Genomic DNA, 22243 nt, shown 5'->3' with positions numbered 1-22243 from the left:
ACGAAGACCCAATGCAGCCAAAAAATACATAAATTTAAACAAAATTTTAAAAAAAGAAATATCCATTTGTACTCTTATTTTAGATGACAGCAATGACAGCATACAACTATATATACTACCATTGTTAGATGGGAAAAGTGTCTGTTTAGCCCGCTGAAGATTTTGGATTTCAGGTTCCCTTGTCTCATCATTGCCTCACTCATGTCTGTTAGTCACAGTCAAACCACTGGCAGTTCTGTCTTCTTGAAAGAAAATTGTTGAGTTGTCATGTCATTTAGACCTGAAAAAAATCTTAAGTGTCATGTTAGCCCAGCCCCCTAAACTATTAGCTTAGGAAATAGAAGCCAGAAAGATGACATGGTGTGTCTGATGCTGTTCTTTGTTGTAGTGGGGAAAGTCACCAGAACTAGAACATGATGGAGCTGAATTCAAGACTCCACTCTTCCATATACCACCCTTCCATTCTTTTGACTTACAGCAAATCACTTTAACTTCTGTGTGTTGGTTTCATTACCTGTTAAAGTAATATAAAAAAATTAAATTTACAAGAAAAAAGCAGAATGAAAGCAATGATAATTACTGCAATGATATTTACTTTTTGTCAGCTTATATTTACGATAGACTTACAAAATTGGATGCTTGTAAACTATATTGCACCCCACAAAAATTAAGTGGTCATATTGTGGTTGTTTAGCAGCAGAAGTGGTACTGTTTGGTTTATATAACACTCAAACTACATTCTGGGCAAACATTGTTCCTATGAGGTATGGTGTAATCATGAAACAGCCATTTTACAAATGAAATGTTATAATAAATCCCTTTGCAAGTTAGGCATTTCCTGACACAATGACCATTCTTTGCTTTTGGCTTTTAGCTGCAGTACATTGGGTTTGTGACTATCAGTCATGCTGCTGGCTCCTGGATGTCTTATGGAGACAGTGGGACAAATGAGTATTTCTGTACGTTCCACTGAATTTGTGTGAGGTGGCACAGTCTGCAGAGATATCATTATTTGTTCCTATGGAATCATTGATGAAATATTTTAACCCTTACTTCTAATAACTCAGCATTTAGCCTTTGGATCTTATGTTGTCATAGATAATATTACGATCTGAGAAGAAGAAATAAAAGTACTACCATTATTTGTGATTTCGTTTCTCCTTGCACATAATTTGTGACGATGATTACCAAACGCATCTATTAGGGCCAGGAATGATCCATGAAATGGGGGAAGTTAGATAAGGGGTCAAAGACAGTAAGGTACATAGCTCTTACCCTAGGTCACTGTGTATCAAAAATGATGCCCCAGAGAAGGTTTCAAGGTCAAAGACAGGAAAGTGAATCCAAGATAGATCATCAGTCAGGGAGGTAAGAAGAAAAATCAGATGTGAGGTATGGAGTCAAAGCAAGGCAGTGAAGGAGCCAGGGAAATCAAGAATAAGAAGCAGAAGAGTAGAAGGTATGAGGTGGTCAGTGGTTCTCATACCTTTGGGAGCATCAGAATCACCTGGAGGGCTTGTTAAAACAGTAGTGCTGGGCTCCACCTCCAGCATTTCTGCTTCAGTAGGTCTGGGATGGGTCCTGATAATTTACATTTCTAACAAGCTCCCAGGTGATGAAGCTGGTCTGGGGACCACACTTTGAGAACAACAGTTGTTCTAGATGAATCCCAGAGTAAGTAATAGTGCCTGCAGTGACTCCATGAGCTCCCGGGATACTTGGTTGGGCGAGCTGAGTTTGCTTAAAGGTTTAGGGACAGAATAGACAAAACATTTTGGCTTTTTTCCTTTCATTTTAATTCGCTTTTTAAAAAACATCCAATGCATAACTCAAAGTTATGAGGATGTGAACCTCCTTCTGTATTAAAATATAAAATAAGAACTTATATTCTTGCCATTTAAACATAAATCAAAATTATTCCCTCTCTATGAAAAATGACATACTTCATATTTTTATAGTTGAACAACTAGTACAGTGTTCTGGTTAAGAGTGTGTGTGCTGAAGATAGACTGTCTAGGGTCAGATACTGATTTCACCACCTGCTTTGTGCCCTGAGGTCATAAGTTTCTTAAACTCTCTGAGCCTCCTTTGTGAAGTGGAGATATTACTAATTGCATAGAGTTGTTGTGAAGATTAAATGAAATAATTTAAACAACTTATTGGAATGCCTGGCACACAGTTATTGCTCCATAAATGTCAGTTACTATTGGAACACCAAAGTAAATGCCTTCATTCAGGAATGTGACTTTGTATATAACACTTGGTAACTATCTCAGGTTTAACCTGATAGTTTGCTCTCTGTATCTATAATTCATTACAACTCTTCTGCTAAGAATAGTCCTGAATTTGGCATGAAGTTATAAATTATATATAAACAATGTGATTCAGAAGTCAAAGTGGATTACAGATAGCAAAGAATCTCAAATTGCCTCTAGCAAATTTCAGACTAAGAAGGAAAAATACCTTCTCTTACACAGAAGTTAAGAGCATTAGCTCTGGGACCAGAGCACCGTGACATGACTGCAGAGCCAGTGCTCTGATCTCCTAGTCGAGATGCAGGGAGTGGGGACATCAGCTCCTCCAGCCACCTTTGCTCTTCCTAAGACTGTCTCCCACACAAAGGCTAGCTGGGCAAGCACAACACATTAAACACTGAATTAGCCAAAAAAAAAAAAAACGTTGACATTCTCATACATACCAGAACATTTGTAAAAGGGAGAGAAGCCTTTGCATTTCACATTCTGATTCCTTGTTCACTCTCCTCTTATTTTGGAAGCTTTAACAACCACCCTCCGCAACCCAACCTTTCAGTGGTTTCCACCAGCAATTTAGGCCTCCCTGACTAACCTCCTTGAATTATAGGCTTCGGAGTAAACTCTCTGCAGGAGGACATAAATAGACTGTGGCTGGAGTTCTGCTTACAGAGGGGCCTAAAAAGCCAAAATCTCAAGTGCAAAGAACTCTGGACATTGGGAGATAGGAAAAATGGGTCCACTGTATGGTGCAATTCTGAAGCAAACTACCTAGAGTTAGGTCAGATTTCATAGCTTAAAAGCCTAGTCCCTACAAGACTGTATTTCAGTCACCCGCTGAAAATTGTGAGGTACCCAGGTTACCCATACTCTTTACCAACTGGCTATAAATTCAGGGTTGCCTATAAGCCCCTCGAGTTTGATAATTTGCTAGGACAACTTATAGAACTCAAGAAAGCACTATAGTTACAATTACAGTTTTACTATAAAGGGTACAAATCAGGACCAGCCAAATAAGGACACTTGTAGAGTGAGGACATGTCTCCCTCCTAGCACATCAGTGTGTTTCACGGACCAGGAAGCTTACCCAAGACTCAGTGACAAGAGTTTTTATAAGAGTTTCATTCTGTCGACGTGATTGATTGAATTGATGGCAACAGGCTAGGGCTCCAAGGCCTCTTACCTCCAGGGAGGTTGGGAAGTCAGGCTGATATCAGAGCTCAAAGCCACATGATTGGTCTTTCTATTATAGCCAGTCCCCATTCCTGAAACTATTTAAGGGCCCACAGAGAATCACCTCATTAGCATAAAATCAGGTATGGCCCCAGGGGCCTACCATGAATAACAAAGACACTTGCATCACTTGGGAAATTTTAAGGGTTTAGAAGTTCCCTTTTAGGAACCCAGGACAAAGATCAGACAAGTTCTTTATTATACAGCATATGGAAAATAGAATTAGAATTGGAACTATTTTAAGTCACCAAAAACGAGGGCCAAAAAATTATGATTTTTATGATGGAGAAACAACTGGAAAATGTCATTTGATTATAAAATAAGTGGTCATTAAACATCATTAGATTCTTTTAATTTGTTTTTCACCCAGTTGTTCATTCATTCAACAATATTTATTATCTCCTGGGCTAATCATTGAAGATATACTGTTACATTGTCAATGAAAAAAAAAATATTTGTACAGTTGACCCTTGAACAAAGTGAGGTTTAGGGGTGCGAATACCCCACACAGTCAAAAATCCACATATAACTTTTGACTTTCCCAAAACTTAACTACTAATAGTTTACTGTTGACCAGAAGACTTACTGTTAAATAGTTGATTAACACATATTTTGTATGTCATATGTATTATATACTGTATTCTACAATAAAGTGAACTAGAAAAAAGAAAATGTTGTTAAGAAAATCATAAGGAAGAGAAAATACGTTTACAGTACATATATGTATTTATTGAAAAAAATCCACGGACCCAGACAGTTCAAACCCGTGTTGCTCAAGGGTCAGCTGTATTACATGGAAAAGAGGAAGGATGAACTATTTGAAATTATTTGCTCAATTTTAATTCCAATTGTAATGAGCCTGAGTTCTGAGATAATCATTAATTTTGCTTGTCAAAAATGATGTTAAGGGCTTCCCTGGTGGCGCAGTGATTGAGAGTCCGCCTGCCGATGCAGGGGACGCGGGTTCGTGCCCCGGTCCGGGAAGATCCCACATGGCCGCTGAGCCTGCGCGTCCGGAGCCTGTGCTCCGCAACGGGAGAGGCCACAGCAGTGAGAGGCGGTGTACCGCAAAAAAAAAAAAAAAAAAAAAAAAAAAAAATGATGTTAAGAGAGCTCCCAAAGTACAAAATATTAGGCATCCAGTCTAGATTTATGAAGAATTTGGGGAGGTAGGGGATAACAGAAAAAATATGGATGTTGTTTGTTTAACCACAAGGCTGCCATTTGGCCTTATGTTTTTAAACAAAATCAAGAAGTGCTTTGAAATGTGATGTGTTTTAAACTGTTCTTTTTTTGCTTTCCTGTAATTGGAGCAACATACTAATTTCTACAAGTTGTGACTACTAACAGAGAGCAATCACCTCACAGACTTGTACCGAAGAGATGAAACCATCCAGGTGACAGGACACGGCCATGTGCAGAGTCCCCGCTTCCCAAACAGCTACCCCAGGAACCTGCTTCTGACCTGGCGGCTCCATTCCCAGGAGAAAACAAGGATACAGCTAGCCTTTGACAATCAGTTTGGATTAGAGGAAGCGGAAAATGATATCTGTAGGTAAGTGGGAAATAAAATCCATTTTAGGGTAAAATTTCAAAGTAGAACAAAAAGACAGATTTAAAACATCACATCAGACTTCTCTTCTGGGCCCTCCAGACCTATCCAAGATACTCGACTTCTTTTTCAAAAAGCCTTTATGTCAGTCCTAATGGACAAAATAAATTGGAGCTCAGACTGCCTCTGCAGAAAGCCTGGTAACCTGGCATGACTCACAGAAACTCACTCCTGCAATTGTCAGAGCCAGGCTGTGTGACTCCCAGAGAAGGGGGGAATCTGGGGGCTCCTATCTTGGCCAGGCCTAGAACAACCCACTTTGTGAGCAGGTAGATGCATCCAATATCCTGGCTCACCTGCGCCATGTCACAGGGCTCTGGTGCAAGCCTGCCAGGGCTTAAGGAGTGTATTCCCCTGCTGGGCTCCAGGAACTGACCCAGCACTGGGAGATGATGATGGCAAGGACCCTGTCAGGTCCTTACCTGAAATCGTAATTTTAAGCCCTCAGATATGTGTAACAAGGAAGAGAAGGCCACCTCCTAGGATCAGTGTGCTCCTCAGAGATCTGTTTCTTCCTGTTGTTTCTGGGTCAGCAGAAGATGAAAGCTGCCCCTGATAATCTTCTCCCTTCTTAACATGTTTATCAGAGAAAGCCCTGGCTGTTGTTCTCTGAATTGTCAGCTCACAGCATCTTATTCACTTAATTAGCATATGTAAGATGCAGAGGATTTTCTTTTTCCTTTCTGTACTTTACTGCACGAACTTTTTCTGCATTGCCAATGAACTACTACTCAACTGCTAAATTCTTTCAGCAGGTTTATTTTACTTTGAATAATAAAAATCAGGTACTTCAAATTTGGCTGTCCTTTATTGCATGTCTATTATGCTGACAGCTCTTATTATGTTGCTGTTTTTTCAAGAATAACAGCAGTGACTGTTATTTTCTAGGACCATAGAGGGTAATGTATGCCAGAAAGCAGAGATGAATACATGCAGGAAGAGCCAGTTAATATTTACAAAGAGAATAGCTAGAGGAGACCTTGTGTCTTTTCAGCCTTGAAAGGGAGAACTCATTTTCTGTGCTCAAAAAAAAAAAAAAAAAAAAAAAAAGACCTTGGAAACAAATGAAAAGCTACTATTATGGGGATATATGTATACTTATAGCTGATTCACTTTGTTGTACAGCGGAAACTAACACAACATTGTAAAGCAATTATACTCCAATAAAGATATTAAAAAAAAGAGATTATTAAAGGTGATGTCATTGAAGAGACACTGGTCTCCACTGCAGAGCAGGATTTTGATCTGGTAGTGACTGAGCCATTTTGGTGTCCTGACCTTAAAACTAGGAGAGGAAGTTAGGATGGTTTCTTTTCCAGACCCTTCATCAAATCAAGTTGCTCCTAAAAATTTATGGAGGGAGGTAGAGAAGTAAGAGGTAAAGGGGAGAGGAAGCAGGGAAAGAGGCAAATCAGAGACCTGCCTCAGGACCCTCCCTGAACCAAAATGGTGCTCTTTTGACTTCAGACCCAGAGTAAAAATTGTGCTGATGTCGTGTTTTTTTAAAAAACAAAAGTGACCTCTTCCATTATTAACAAAGTTTCAAGTATATTCTTGCTTTGTGCAATAAATATGATTCACATATATTGTATATAAAATGAAATGCAATTGATTTCCTCCCATTTGTTCCAAACCTCCTTGATGTTTACACTGTAATATTTTATTGCTTTAATAGCGATTCTTTCTTAGTGCTTTTCACTTTTCAACACCGTATATTAAGTAGTTAATTTACGTAGCACCCAAGAGATATTCAGCTGGTAAAATTACATAAACCTTCTTATTTTGCTCATTAGGAAACTGAGGCAAAGGACATAAAGGCCTCACAAATCACTGTCAATGAAATTTAGTAACCATTTTATTATGCTCGCCGCCTCCTTAGATCACCCTGCCTGATCCAATGAGAGCTCTGAGATGCGTGGGTAAGACCAGTAAAGTTGTATTGAATTTTCTTCATATTCAGACGTGTTGGTTCTCATGCTGATTCCTTTTGGCAGTCGTGACAGGAAAATATAAAATGGATATGAGACCTCTGCCCACTGTTCACCTTGAATGCTCACCCTGAGTGCTTGTTTGCATTGTTACTTTAGCATCTGAAGTCATTTGAGGAGAGGTAGATTGGAGGAGTGAGATACTGATGCCCAGAACTGAAAGGCAGAGAGTTCAGCTCTCAAGCAGAATGTTTTAAGATCTTGGGTGTCTGAAAATAGAATAAATGATCCCTAGAAGATGTCAGCTTGGTCACTGAAGTTTTCCTATTATGTGATGAAAAAGTGAGACGCTGTGGAGGGATTCTGAGGATCAAACGACTCTGTGGAATATCTAAAATGCCTCTCCTGTCTTCTTCAATCCTGGGATTCTGTGTTTCTCTGACTGGTGCCAGTGGTGAACCCATGGTCTTACCCTCATTTGCACATAGCCCAGATATTTCCAATATTGGCTACTGCACATCCTTCCTCAAAGTCATGTGTTTCCATTATGATAAATGTCATAGTTTATGATATCCTTCCAAAAGACAATTTCAAAAAAGAGAAAATAGTCTTTTATTTTACCATTTATTTTCTACAATGAGAGTGCTGATTTTATGTGCTGTATAGGTATAGATCATTTCCTTTCTTAAGGAAACACTGGATGTGGTAAATTAATTCAAAGTGGGAATTTGTTTAAAAACTTGATATAGTAAATATTTGGGTATATAATTAGAGCTACATCTCCTAAAATATGACAATAGATTATACTTGTTAGTTTTTCCAGGAAAACCTTATGAGGCAGATGCTCAGAAAGTAGCCCATTTTGATTTTTGACGATTTAGGAAGAGTTATGGCTAAAAGTGTGTAAGGGTGTTTCCTCAGAATAGATTGTTGAAGTTTGAATTTGAGAAACCTAATCCAAAAACTAGTTTTCCTTCTAAAATATCTGTAGGTTATAATTTTCATTTCAGATGATAGGTCACGAGAAATCATATATGTTAGTTTCAATTTCTCAGTGAAAGTATGAATTTCAAAGTCTTCTTTAATCAAAATTTATGTCAAATTGGTACTAGGTATGATTTTGTGGAAGTTGAAGATATATCTGAAACCAGCACCGTTATTAGAGGACGATGGTGTGGACACAAAGAAGTTCCTCCAAGGATAACATCAAGAACAAACCAGATTAAAATAACATTCAAGTCTGATGACTACTTTGTGGCTAAACCTGGATTCAAGATTTATTATTCTGTTGTGGTAAGTAGCTTAACCACCCTATGATTAAAAGCAGACACTGGTTACGTGAAGTATAGAGATCGTTTTCTGTGATTAAATTCAATGGTGTGAAAGTGAATGAACTGTGTTAATTGTCTATGGTATGCTTTGTCCCTGCCTTGTGGCCAAAATGTTAAAGTCTTCTTTAGTGAGAAATGCCATTTTAGCTCTATTAAGTCAATGCTTGGGCCCATGTATTTTGAAAGAAAGCGTAGTGAATAGAAAAAGTAGAATAGTTTATGGTAAAGCATATACCATATTGCCTTTGATTCAACTGGAGCAAAATAAATATACAGCCAAATAGAAGGTAAGTAAGAATTGAACCTCTTGGTTTAAAAAATTGTCTACGTAACTCTAATCACAGAAGAGTCCCAATGATTTTAGTTTAAATTATGACTCAAATTTGGGAAGGGCCTATGTTATCATCATAGAGCCTCAGGGTTAGCAAGTATCTTAAAAATTGGAAGGTATAATTCAGGACCCAAGGTTTGATTTTTGTTTACTACACCCATGCTTATTTGTGGTCTCACCTCTACTTAAACACCTCAGCAGCCATTTCCAACTTTATATGGTTCTAACTATTAGAAGATCTTCAACCTCATATTGCAGCATAATCTACCTTGTAGTTAATTGTCTAATTGTTGGGTCACACATGGTCGTGGGTCTTCTTTACTCAGTCATTCATTAGTAGAACAATATAAAGTTCCTTCTTATTGACAAATATTCTGATAGGTGTAGTAGATACAAAGGCAAGCAAGAAGACAGTGTTCTTGAACCTCCTGGAGCTGATAGTCTGGTGGAAATGACAATTAGAAGCCATAACAACTGAGAATGTTAATAAGACGGAAGTACGTACGGGTGTTACAGATGAAGCTCAGGGGGATATTGGGATAATTTTGCCTATACGTTTAGGATACATTAAATATCCCTGAATCCTTCAGTTGTTCATAGCATATTGCCTTTTGCTCTCCTGGCAACATCTTTAACTCTCATTCAGTTTATTGCTATCCCTTTTCAAAGTGTGGATGCCGAAACAGAACACAGTACTACAAATGGAGTCAATTTGGGTTTTTTTTTTCCTCTTATGAATTAAATTTAGAGTAGGAAAAATCTTGTTTTTTTAAATCTAATGTGGTTTCTTTTCTCTCTCTCTTTTTTTTTTTTTTTTTTTTTTTTTTGCGTTATGATGAGTGGTTAAACACAAAGTGAATTCTACATCAGAATACTATAAATGAAAAAATAGCATGTGGTGATACTGGTTCCAGTTTTAATTTGAAAATAATCCATCAAGCATGATATACATTATTGCACACTCATGCAGTGCTGCTCAGCATTAAAGTGGAAGTGTGAACCTTTGGTTTCTACATTTCTTTGCTTTTAATGTGTTCAGTGATGCATCTGTTCTCAATTGTTCATGGACAAAGCAGGCTCAGCATGTTGGAATGGTGATGTGTCAGAATGGCTTAATGAAGGATCTTTTTTCCCCTTAACATATCAAGGCCTGTTAGTGCTCATGTGTATACTTTTTGTGAAGCTTTGGTTATGACTAAGTTAAATGGTCCATAAGTCAGTTAGAAACATCTTAACTCTAATGCCATATCTTTAAGGCAAAATAACTCCTTTTTGTAGAAAAAGGCAGTGCAGGTGTGGATTTAGGGAAGAATGAATATTTTTGTTTGAGGTGCTTTGGGTTACAGTGCACGCTCATCACTCATTTCCTAGCCAATGTTAAGTGGAATATTGGACAGCCTTTGTAGTATGGATGTAAACTGTTCAGCATGACTCCACTCACTTACTTATTCACCTCCACCAGTACATTCAATTGTGTTTTTAGAAATGATGGTAGTCAAAACTTTTTTGTTATACAGCCTCTTGGTCTGCATTCATTGCAAATAGCTCCAGGCTCTCTTTCCGCTCCTAATTGGCTTCTGGCACTAAATATGATCAATTAGGGCCAAAGTGCTTTGGTGGCTGAATTCCAAGAGGTAGAGTGAGCTTAACCTTCAGGTGTATATAAACTCTAGATCTGCGTGGCTTTTTGATAAACTCTTGCATTTGATTCTTATTCAACGGGGATCATTTATGCCTTGACCAATGTTTTGGAAAGGTCATTTTATTCATGTTTAAATTTTTCTTGGAGAAACTTTAAAGCAGAGTTTATGAACTCAAATGCTACAGAGCCCAGACTTAAAATTCATAGTGAGCCAGATATAAAATTAGAGAGACACAGTGGGATTAAAAATGGCAAATCCTGATGTATATAAGTCAAATCATTATGCTGTACACCTTATACAGTGCCATATGTCAATTATATCTCATAAAATTGGAAAAAACGGCAAGCCTTCTTTAAGTGTATTTAAATAATGATTTTTTAAATGTTGTACAGGCCCACAAAGCCTGTAGAGTTTGGAGGCAGCTGTTTTGCAATCCCTCCTTTAAGGAATGGCAGGTGCTGGGGAAATTTGAGCAATAGTTTCCGAGCAATCACAGTGCTCTTAGAAAATGGCAAGTAGCTATTTGGATAGGTAAAGACCACCCCTCTTCTCATCTCTATCTTTCTATCTCTCAGCCTTCCATCAAACATTTCTCTTCTTCCTACCTTAGTGACTCTCCAGTTGTACAAGGGCCTCCCCTGAGGCTGTAAGGTATAGGTGCCCAGGACCATAAGAGCCCATTACACTGGAATCACATCTACATGGTTCATGCCTATGACGTTTTTGGAATACCAAGTCTAGTGTACATTTTTAGTCAATTTTTCACTCCAGCAAAGTGTGGGAGACTGACTAATGGTTAACATCCTGATCACTTATTTTTGGTTAGCAATTATTCTTATATTACAATTTTGTTTGGTGTGCTTGGAATTCAATTGTCTACCTTTTTTTACAGCATCTGTCACAGTCTTTCCTAGGGCAAGTCAGCACAGCCATAGGGGACCAGAGCTTTGCTGTAAAGCACACTTTGGATCAAAGGAAATTTCCCCAGTTACTAATGGTGTGATATAGAATGGGTCTCTTACCTTTTGGTTTTACATCCATAAAAAGGGGATAATAATTGGAGTTGGTGTGAGATTTTAAATTAATAGCAAATACTTATCATAGCACTTAGGATATAGTGGAAGTGCTCAATAAATAATGGTGATAATGATCCTACCTTTACCATCACAAATTGTGTGTGTGTGCATATATATATATATATATATATATATATATATATATATATATTCCCTCTAGATAAATGGTAATGAACTATTTGAGGGTAGGACAAACATCCTGTGTGTATTCCACACAGTGCCTTATACATGGCTAGACAGTGTGTTTGTTGAATTGACTCTTCCTGAGAAAATATGATTCAATTTCATATTTCAATTTTTTGCTCTCCTACTCAGCTTTCTTTCCTAATTTCACTCAGCTGAGGAGGATAGATACCATCAGAGGGCATAATGAAGCAGAATGGATAATGTTATCAAATTGTTATCAAGATGTATTTTTCTAAATAAATTAAGCTCTCCCATCTCAAATCTAGTTTATTAGGCAATGAATGGATGGATTGGATTGTTAGGAATCCTTTTTGGAAGACCATTAAGTAGTTTATTGGAAAGGTGTCCAGTTACAAGGCTCCCAATGGATGGTGTGCAAAGAAGTCAGCAAGCATGGGAATATGAATTTCAGCTCTGCTGCTCACTGGCTACAGGCTCAGTTTTCTCATCTATAAGATGATGATAACACTGCCTGACGCACAATTAACTAGTTGTAGGATTAAATTAGATAATTTTGTAAGCCACCCTGCCTGGAACTTAGTAAATTACTCAAATATCTGCTGCTCTTACTGTTACTATTATCACTGGCATAATAATTAATATATAATCAGGTGATAAATGAACTTGGCAGTCCTGTACAAACAGCCCAGCTGTCAGTGTGTGTGTGCATACACATATACACACACGTCTGACCATAATTCACCTCCTTCATCCAAGGTAGAAGCATTTTATTGTATATTGTGACAAACATTTAAAAAGCCTTTTATTTGTGTGTGTGCTTAATGGAAAGTACATTTTTTAATTCAAAAATTCAAAAATTACTTATAAATTTTTTATTGAAATATATTGATAAATGATTTACAATATTGTGTTAAAATAAAAAATTAAATTATTTGAAAGCTATTCCCAAACTTTTTTGTTTTACTAACAAACTCTAGTTTATTTCATAAGTTGAATTTACTAATACCCATTCTAAACACTTTCTAAAATAAAAAAGCAATTGTATCACCAATTTTTTAACTGTGTATCTCTGCAGTTTGAATTAACTTCAAGTGGCACAGTTAAGATTGCCATTGAGATTAAAACTCCACATGAATCATGGCTTTGCATTATAAATAATTTTTTTAAATAGAGGAAGAAAGGGAAGAGGATGGAAAAGAAGATAAGGATGCAAAGAGAAGGGAGGAATAAAACCAGTGAGTTAATAAATAAGATTCTCAGTTATAACAACTTTCACAGATTCTAATTTTGCTCACCTAAAACTTAACCAGTTGGTGAAACAAAAACAAAATAATGGTGGACAATTCATTATTATTCCCCTAAACTAATTCTCAAACAAAGCTAGAGAGTAAAGGACTTCATTCACTTTCTCTACAAAATGTGGAAATTCCATCTTTATTTGCATAGTCAGATAAAAATTGTTGAAGATTTTGAATATCCATGGGTATTCTGACCACGTCAGCCAGGACTGTATATAGAGCCAAGGATAGTCAAGGTGAGGGTGGTAATCACAAAGCAGATTCTGTTTACCTCAACTTCTACATTTTGGTATATCCTTCTGGAGGTTTGGTGATATGAGAGCTGTGGTATTATTTATTAAATGCCTACTGTGTGCTAGACCAAGCTCAGTCTAGGGTCCTGGAGATACAGCTATGAGGAGGATAGGCAGATCTCTGTCCTCATGATCTCATATGGTAGCAGAAGGAAGCAAACAATAAACATTTAAGTAAATAGGGAAGTAAGTACATACATACAAAGATAATTTTTTTGAAGTTCAATAAAAGCTAGAAAGAAGATAAAAGAGCAGAGTGTGACGGAGAGTGACTGGAAAGGGATCCACTCCAATCAGAGAGTCAATGAATATCTGTAGGTGTAAAATTTGAATTGATACCCAAAAAAGGAGCGGGAAACACCATGGGAAGCTATGGGAGAAGTGCTTTAAGGAAAAGAACAGCAAATGCTAAGCCCTGAAACAGAAAAGAGAAGACATCTTTGACAGTAATGACTCTTTTGGTGTCTTGGGATTCAGGCTACTGGAAGGAGGCAAACATAAGAGAGGGAAGTAGAAGAGTAGCTCATTGCTCTCTCAGCTAAACATGAGAAAGAAGTTTTCTTATCCTCATCTCAGCCCATCTATTTTGGATGTTTCTCAAATCTTTCAGTACTTAGACCAGGTAAGGTAGCTAAAACCAGAGGGTGAGCTAGGGGCAGATACTAAGAGAGTGTCAACAAGATAACAAACAAAGTGTGGGGCAGAAAGAAAACAAGGGGCATGGTCCAGGTCAGACAGGAGGATAGCATATGCATACTCCAAAAGCCCTAAGTAAATGTCATAGCAGTAGACTGCCAAGTTGGCAAGCCCAGGAGCTTCAATGGTTATTGGTTGAAGCATTCATTCTTAAGGCCAGAGTCTCATTATTGCAGCATTTTATAGGCAAGGCTAGATAAGTGTTCTTATTTAAAACTTTACAAATGTTCTAAAATTTCACCAATTACAGAGATCATTTTGATGAACTAGGAGTCTCACTGGGAAGGTTAAGTGAATCAGTTATTTTAATCAGATTACCTTCCTAAAACCTGAATACATAATGAGAACTTTGATAGAGTTCTTGAGAGAGTAAAGAGCAAAATGTAATATAGTCCTAGAGCAAAGAATAATTTGACAAAGAATATGGCTAGGGTGCTTTCCTGGTGGCGCAGTGGTTGAGAGTCTGCCTGCCGATGCAGGGGACACGGGTTCGTGCCCCGGCCTGGAAAGATCCCACATGCGGCGGAGCGGCTGGGCCCGTGAGCCGTGGCCGCTGAGCCTGCGCGTCCGGAGCCTGTGCTCCGCAAGGGGAGAGGCCACAGCAGTGAGAGGCCCGTGTACCGGAAAAAAAAAGAATATGGCTAGGTCCAGAAGCAAATGATAGGGTTGAGGAGAATAAAGGGGAAGTGGGCTCTCGCAGGTGGGGGTGGGTAGCGGAGATGAGGAGGTAGGTAAAAATAGGATTAAGGGAGCAGGAGGCGACAAGAAAGTGAGATGGAATGAAATCCCATGATAATATGTTCCCCTGTGGAATTCAGGGCATTTTTGCTAGTTATGTATTCGTTTTAATGCATTATTCAACAGACTTTTTACTGGACACCTATTATGTTTCATGCACTTTGATAAATACTGGATATAGAGTAGTGAACAAAACGAGACAAGGTTCCTGCCCTCATAGAACTTGCAATTTGGTAGGCACAGTCCTGATGATGATGATGATGATGATAAATATATTATAAAATAATAATAGTCATAAATAATAGCATCTAACCCTTTGGGTTATTGTGAGGATTAAATATATGGGGCAATGTATGTGAAGTGTTTAATTCAGCACACAGCATATTGTAAATAATCAATCTGCTGCTATTAAACCATGTATTTTGCCTGAAGACTGGTTGTAAGAAAAATATAGAATCTTAGAGGTCCAGTGCCTAGGTCAACCCTCTTATTTTATAAGTGAGGCAGCGGACTCAGGTTGGGTAACTTTACCAGTGAAACAGTGAACACAGGTTGTGAGTTTGTCTGTGGTCACAGAGCTCACACATGTGTTATCCAATGAGATACGAAAGATGGGGACCCTCTCCAAAGAAAAATAAATATATCTAATTTTTGCATGAAATACCAGGGAAACCCACTGAATCTCATCTGTGATGTCCCTTAGATGCAGTTAAGAACCCCACACATATTGCCCCTGCATGTTCTCTGACTTTGGGAATGTTTTCTTCCACGTTGGCTAATCCTTTCCAATGTAAGCAATGTTTGAATTAGTACTTTACTACTGTAGTTAATTTTCCTCATAAAACCCATGTGCTAATCACATGAGCAGATGACTCCCCAGGTGCTGAGTAAACACATTTCTAACTTTGAGAGGGATGCTGTTTAATGGCACTTGGACAGTCCAGTATCCTGTTTATCTAGTATTACATTATATGGACTTGCCACAAGTAAACTTTTATCCTTGAAAACCAGGAAGACGCAGTGATATTAAATAACTGGGCCTCTTTATACACATACCACTTGCTCTCTATAACTGTGCTTTTTGATGTACTAATATTTTGGTAGATGAAGAAAGTGAGAAAGATGAAGAAGGAAAAAGCTATTCGACTATATTAGAAAGTGGCTTGCGTATTAAAGATATGCCTAAAACAGAGCAGTATTTCTTTCTTAAAAAGCTATGGAGAAGTGAACCTCAGTAAAAAATATCTCTGCTTAATGTTCACTTATAAATTCAACAGATACTTCTGAGAACTTACTTTGGATAATAAAAAGAAAATGATATTCCTGTGATGGAGAAAGGCACACAATTATAAAGCACTGTGAATTACAGTGATGAAATGTGCATGGAATATTCTGAGCACACAAGGAGGAGGAACACGTAAGGGATGCTGTGTTCCTCACAAAGATGGGGCTTGCTTGTGTAAGGAAAGATAAAAAAGTATTTTTTTCCTCTACCCTCCTAGGTTCTGTCTCGAACTCTGCAGCTTAGACTGGCAAAAAACAGATTAAGGAGAGAAAAGCACACAGATCATTAACACATGCATATCATACACACGGGAGCACTCAGTGATGAGTAACTCAGAGTGGTGGTTGGAACTTGGGCTTATATAACATTTTAACCAAAGGACAACACATTTTTAGAGAAGTGACAAGACAAAGGAAAAGGACTTTTAAGTTTCTAGGGCAGCCAATTGTGGGAAGGTAAATATATGGGAGAATAAATGGAAGTGAAGGACTAGTGAGTAAAGTTTGTTATGTGGATTCCTCTGGTGCCTCTCTAGGCTGATAAGGGTTCAGAGTTGTCTCTGGTGAGGGGATGGGGGACAAACTTTGCAAATTTATGTGCTTCTAGGCATGTAGCGGGAGGACAGAGAACTTTTCCTGAGCCTGCTTCTTTTCAATTGCCTTCAGCTCAAAATAATTCTTATGCGAAAGTGGCATATTTTGGGGTGGCATATTCCACTACCATTCACTGGACTGGGTCATGGAGGGAATAGCACCCCAAGAAGGGAGTGTTGCCTAAACAAAGGCACAAAGTCAGAAAAGCAAGGCATTTCGGAATATTCTGATGAATTAATCCAAAGTGTTGCAGGTTGAGGGTGCTAACCACTTACTATCCTTTCTTTATTCTTGCCAGTAGGAAAGAGACACAAGAAGCCAAAAGATGATCAAAGTAGCAACTTTATTAATGTTGGTCCATGAAATGCCAAATCTCAGGACTTTCTTGTAAAACTAGAGTAGAGAATTTGGCTGCGACCCAAAGCCAAAGTATGGTTGTCCCAGTACTGTGATGCAAATTCAGAACAAAGGATTCTTTTCGAGGGGTCTAGGGGATACACTTACATGCCCCTTGCACTGCATAGAAGGTCACAAATAGTCACAAACAGGCGGGAGAGCTGTTGAGGACAGGATGGCCAACTCCAATCTCAGCTGTGCTTAGCAGATGGACCCAGGGAGTGGGGAAGAGCTGAGACCCTTCCCAATGGTTGGTGTCAGAAGCAGGCAACCCAAGAGAGACATGGGGAAAGGGGATGGGGATGAGGAATGGAGAGAAGATGGAAGAACTGATAAAGGGAAGAAATTCATGAAGGGAAAAAAAATGTCTGTTGATATCTCCATATCTGAGGGCTGAGGCAGGAATATGGAAAAAAAGTGTTTCTCCTCCAGAAGAGCAAAGAAAGATCTTTGTGCCCCTGAAGAATCCAAGACCACAGTGATTTTTATGCTTTTTTCAGTCAGTCATCTTTGGTTACAGTCCTTGGGGAGTCAATACTACCCACCTCTGGTCCTAAGGAGAGCTAGGTGACCCACTCCATCTACATAAGGATCAGCCATTCTGACTGGGAAATTGAAGATCCCTGGAACTTTGGGAAAACTCTAGTCTTCTCTCCCAGGTGAACGAAGGAATGAGGAATCAATCATACAGACAGGACTCATCTAGCCTTGAAAATAACTGTCTCTAATGTTCCCTTTATCAGTGGGAGCATGACAAATTAAGGCTGACCCCCATTCAACATTGCTTCTTTCACCTGTGAGAAAATTGAGCTACATAGTCAAAATGACTTTTCCCTTATTTCGAAATTGAAAATAAGAGCCAGACAGGAAAAAAAAAAAATTAAAAAGAGAGATTGAAAAGGCATGAAAAAAGAGAGATACATGAATAAATAATCAGGTTGCTTCTTGGCTGGGCCTTGCTAACCACTTCCTGATTGGTCTCCTATCTCCTGTCTCCCTACTTTTGGTCTCTCCTGCACATGGTTGCCAGCTGAAGTAGAGCTGTAATCAAATCATTTTCCAGCTGAAAACTTGTGAATGATTTTCAGTTTCCTGTGGAGTAATGTGTAGATGCCTCACTTGGGTACTGAGAGCCTTCCATGTTCTGATCCCGCTAATATTCTAGCTTCAGTTCTCCCATCTCCCTCCACAGATTGTTCAGTCCAGGCCAACAGCATTATGCCCTGATGGCCCAACTACTTCATGATTTTCCCCCTCTTATCTCTGACAGTTAACTTTTGGATGTATATTTCCTCAAGAATCCAAGCCCTCCTCCCTCTGTCAAAGACATACTCATGTCAAATATACCACTTGTTCTTAGCTCCTCAAGCACAAATGCTCTTTCCCTTTGTCAGGCACCCACACTGCTATTATCGACATTTGTTTTTTCAAAGAAAAAGTAATGTATACATATACCAGACATTTTTGAAAATACATAGAAAAGTAAAAAAACCACCCATAGCTCCCATCATTCAAGTACAACCACTATGAATATTTTGGACCATTCTTTCCAGCCATTTTTTAACCCGTGGAAACCTATTTATAGGTCTCACTGTCTCCATTAGCGTGAAAGCTCCATGAGGGTTGGGAGTGCCTTATTCCTAAGGTCTATCACAGGGCATTGTGTACTAAGTAGGTCTTAACATGTTTAACTGAGCTGAACCAACAAGTAAGTATTCATTGAGTACCTGTAATGCATCTGACAGTTTGGAGTAAAAGCAATATATAAAAGCAATCCCCAGTGAGGTATAAAGAGACGGTTGACTATGTTTTTCTAGACTTAGTATCAGCAAGACTTTCTCCCTCTCACTCTAATGTTACAGTCATATCAACATACCAGTGGCCCTCAGTTGCTTTGGTCACTGGGCATTGGAAGGGGTGGGGGTGAGAGTGGAGGAATGGGGGCCATTGTCGGGCTCAAATGTCAGGAAAACTGTGGAATGGAACCAGGCATCCTGTTTGCAAACTCTGCCTCCACTACATTTTAATCTCAAGGAGCATATAATTGTGTCAGTAACAGCCTGACCTCAGCAGTTCTTACATCAGACTGTGTAATAGTGACATCATAGCAAACATGGTTCAGATCCTCTATTAATGCAGCTGCTGAGCTGCCCTTCCTCATGAAGAATGTTGGCAGCCTTGAAAGACTCAAGTCTTCTTATTAATTGTACAAAGGTGTTTGAGGTCCTGATGTCTGTCACTCCAAGGGTCTTTGCTGAGGCCCCAGGAGCTGTCCAGGTTTTTAAGATACTCCAGAGCTATTTGTTTGTTTTGAGGTTTTCTGTACAGGATAAAGGGTATATGAGTCAGAAACACTCAAATTCAAATCACTGTATTGTCTATGAGACTTAGGACATATCAGTTAAACTGACCAAGCTGGTCTTTCTCCATTTGTAAAATGGGAAGGATCCACCTGCATCATAAATTTGCTTGAGGATCACCTTTAAAATATATGGGTTTGATAAATATACTATACACAACAGATGGAACTATTATTATTACTGTTACCATCTAAATGTCTTTGGAGAATTAGAATCAACTTAGGTATATCCAAGGTCCTTTAAGAGATTTTGTGTCTTCGTTCATCTGGGCTGCCATAACAGAATACTGTAGTCTGGGTGGCTTATAAACAACCGAAATTTATTTTTCACAGTTTTGGAGGCTGGGAAGTCTAAGTTCATGGCACCAGCAGACCCATTGTCTGGTGAGGGCCTGCTTTCTGGTTCAGAGACAGCCCTCTTTTTGTGATAACCTCACATTGCAAAAGGGGCCAGGGAACTCTCTGGGGCCTCTTTTATGAGAACACTAATCCCATTCATGAGATCTCCACCTTCATGACCTAATCACCTCCCAAGGGCCCACTTCCTAAAACTATCACATTGAGCATTAAGTTGCAACATACCAATTTTGGGGGGACACAACAGTGGGTCTTTAGCATGTTGGAACCAGATGAACACTGGGGAGATCTAGGGACTTGGAGTAAGGTCAGGCCTAGGAACAGTTATGCAGTATGATTCTGATTCCCAGCTAAACCCACAGATTTAGGCAGATTTGGGAGAAGAGAAAGGCAAAACCTCTTAATACCTCTATTCTGCTATGCTACATTAGATGTATACTCTCTTCATCCCTTTTGAACTATTCATGAAAGTATAGTTGAACTATACATTTGAACTATACATTTAATATGAAGATTCTAATTTTACCAGTATATTTGTATTTTAAAAGTTCCTTGATGTCACTCCTATAGAAAGACATTCATTCCTCATCTACAAAATACTTTGCAAATAGCCCCTTTGGCTCAAAGGCAAGCCAGGTCTCTGAAGTATATAGTTGTTCAAGCTATGAATACTCAATGTCATCTTCTGGCATTTTTTTTTTTTTCTGAAGTGCTAAAACCAGCTATTTTTACAAGGAGAAAAAGACACTACCCCCCCCCCCAGTATTTTAATCTCTGCAATAAATATCTCTATAACAGATAACAAGGAAATATGAATTTGAAATAGAAACATTTCTTTTAGGCATGGAGGATAACCTAGATAGGGAAGGGTTTTTTTAATCATTAAAGAATAGAAATATGAATACAAAATCTTAACCAAGAAATCAGTCCTAAAGAAAAATCAGTTATAAAGGCAGAGCTCTAAATTAAAATTTCAGACCACTACCTCATTTTGATTTAATGGTACAATTAGTTAGAATACACGACTATCAATAATCTGTTTTCTTCTGTGCCTTTTGTAAGAACTTCCCTTGGATAACAAAAACATATGCTATTTATCAATATGAAAATAAAATGATGTTTCTAAGTCCCGTTGTGGACAGAATGGCAAAGCAGATCTAAGTTTTTGTGTCTCCAGTTTCCTTTTGGAATCTTCTAAAACTCTAATCCACTCCATCTCACCCCACCTCTGCCGAAATGTTTTTTTCCTCACAAATCAAAATGGCCAGCAGATCTTTCATGAAGACCAAGCTGTAAATTAATTCTCTAATTAATTCAGCCTCTCATTCATTCTACATGTATTTTTGTGGATCTTCATCCCTATGTCAATTTCCAATTCCTGGGGATACAAATAAGATGGGAAACCTGCCCTCAAGACAGTAAAGTTAAGCAGACCTGCTGTGATCAGCGGATAACAGAAACACAAACTGAGAGGTTGTGGGAGGGGATAAGAGAGAAAGTAATTGTGTCTGAGAGAAAGAGAAGATGGTCAGGAAATGAGTCACAGAGGAAGCAGTAGCTGACCCAAGGAAAAGGTAGGGAATCATTCAATCCAAGCAGAGGGAACAAAAAAGCTGACTGATGACAGCTTTAAAGTCTTACTCATTCCAAGTTATTTGCATGTAAAAGTGATAAATCCTAAAGGTAAAAGGAAGAAAATTGACCAAAAGCATTTCAGGCTTAAACCATAGAGTATAATTCAGACAGCACGAAACATCACAGTTCCAAGAAAATGATTCTTAATCAAGTGTTTGCAGTAGAACTATCTAAAGCTTTTTTTTTTTTAAACCATAGGTGCCCAGAATTTACCCCAGACTTAATGAATCAAGGGCCTGCAAAACTATTTTTAAAAGCTCCTCAACTGATTCTAATATGCTGCCCTGATAAAAACTATTTCCTTTGATAAGAATTCTTAATTTATAAGCAGAGCCCCAGAATTTACACTATTCTTTAAGGATACCATCCTCAGCTTCGCGTCTGCTACTCAGTTTTACCATGACAAGCCTTAATTATATGGTGTCTGTTGCTTACTCCCATCACTTAGTATGGTGGCAGTTACTCAGTAAATGTTCCTGAGTGAATTAATGTTCTGTAAGCTTCCAGAAGTCATCGTGAACATTTCTAAAACACGTGCTATGTACCAAGCACATAGTAGGATTAAATGAGATGAGATATGGAAAAGCCCTTTGTAAAATGTAAACACACCACATAGTTTCCAGATATTGTAACAAACTACTGAGTGTGCTTCTTAATTTCATTAAAAAGCTGGATAGGCTGAATTCACACTTTTACATCAATGTAAATATATTTAAGTCCCATGAAAAGAGACCTCTTAATTAATTAGTTTTCTTAATTGCACACTACCTTCACATCAAACAGCAAGCTGGTTCATATCTTCCATTAGTCCGTTTTCTGTGTGGAAGCTTTAGAAGAGGCGGGCACAGTGGCCACTTTCAAAGACAGTGTTCATGTTGTGATCCGCTCATGGAAAAAGAAAGCCAAGAAGCTTTCTTACCTCATTCACACCATCCCCACACGTGGCCCATTCTCTTCTCTCAGTACACTAGATTGTATTTTGAAGGCACTATTGTTCTGACCTTCAGTTAAGAGAAAATTTCTTCAATTTTGCTATTTAA

At 38.4% G+C, this 22243-nt stretch overlaps 1 protein-coding gene across 2 annotated transcripts in view; it reads left to right on the top strand.

Moving 5' to 3' along the window:
* The window catches only part of PDGFD (platelet derived growth factor D), a 239603-nt gene that overhangs the window by 158916 nt on the left and 58444 nt on the right, over nt 1–22243 (top strand). The window contains exons 2-3 of one of the 2 annotated variants that reach the window (XM_004282187.3): nt 4854–5040; nt 8138–8318. In XM_004282187.3, the coding sequence (XP_004282235.1) occupies nt 4854–5040; nt 8138–8318 (368 nt within the window). Of the gene's footprint in view, nt 1–4835; nt 5041–8137; nt 8319–22243 lie in introns of both variants that reach the window. The other variant, XM_004282186.3, reaches the window with a different exon arrangement.

The sequence above is a fragment of the Orcinus orca genome, chromosome 8, assembly GCF_937001465.1.
Source record: "Orcinus orca chromosome 8, mOrcOrc1.1, whole genome shotgun sequence".
NCBI classification, from domain to species: domain Eukaryota; kingdom Metazoa; phylum Chordata; class Mammalia; order Artiodactyla; family Delphinidae; genus Orcinus; species Orcinus orca.
This window is presented reverse-complemented; position numbering and strand designations above follow the sequence as displayed.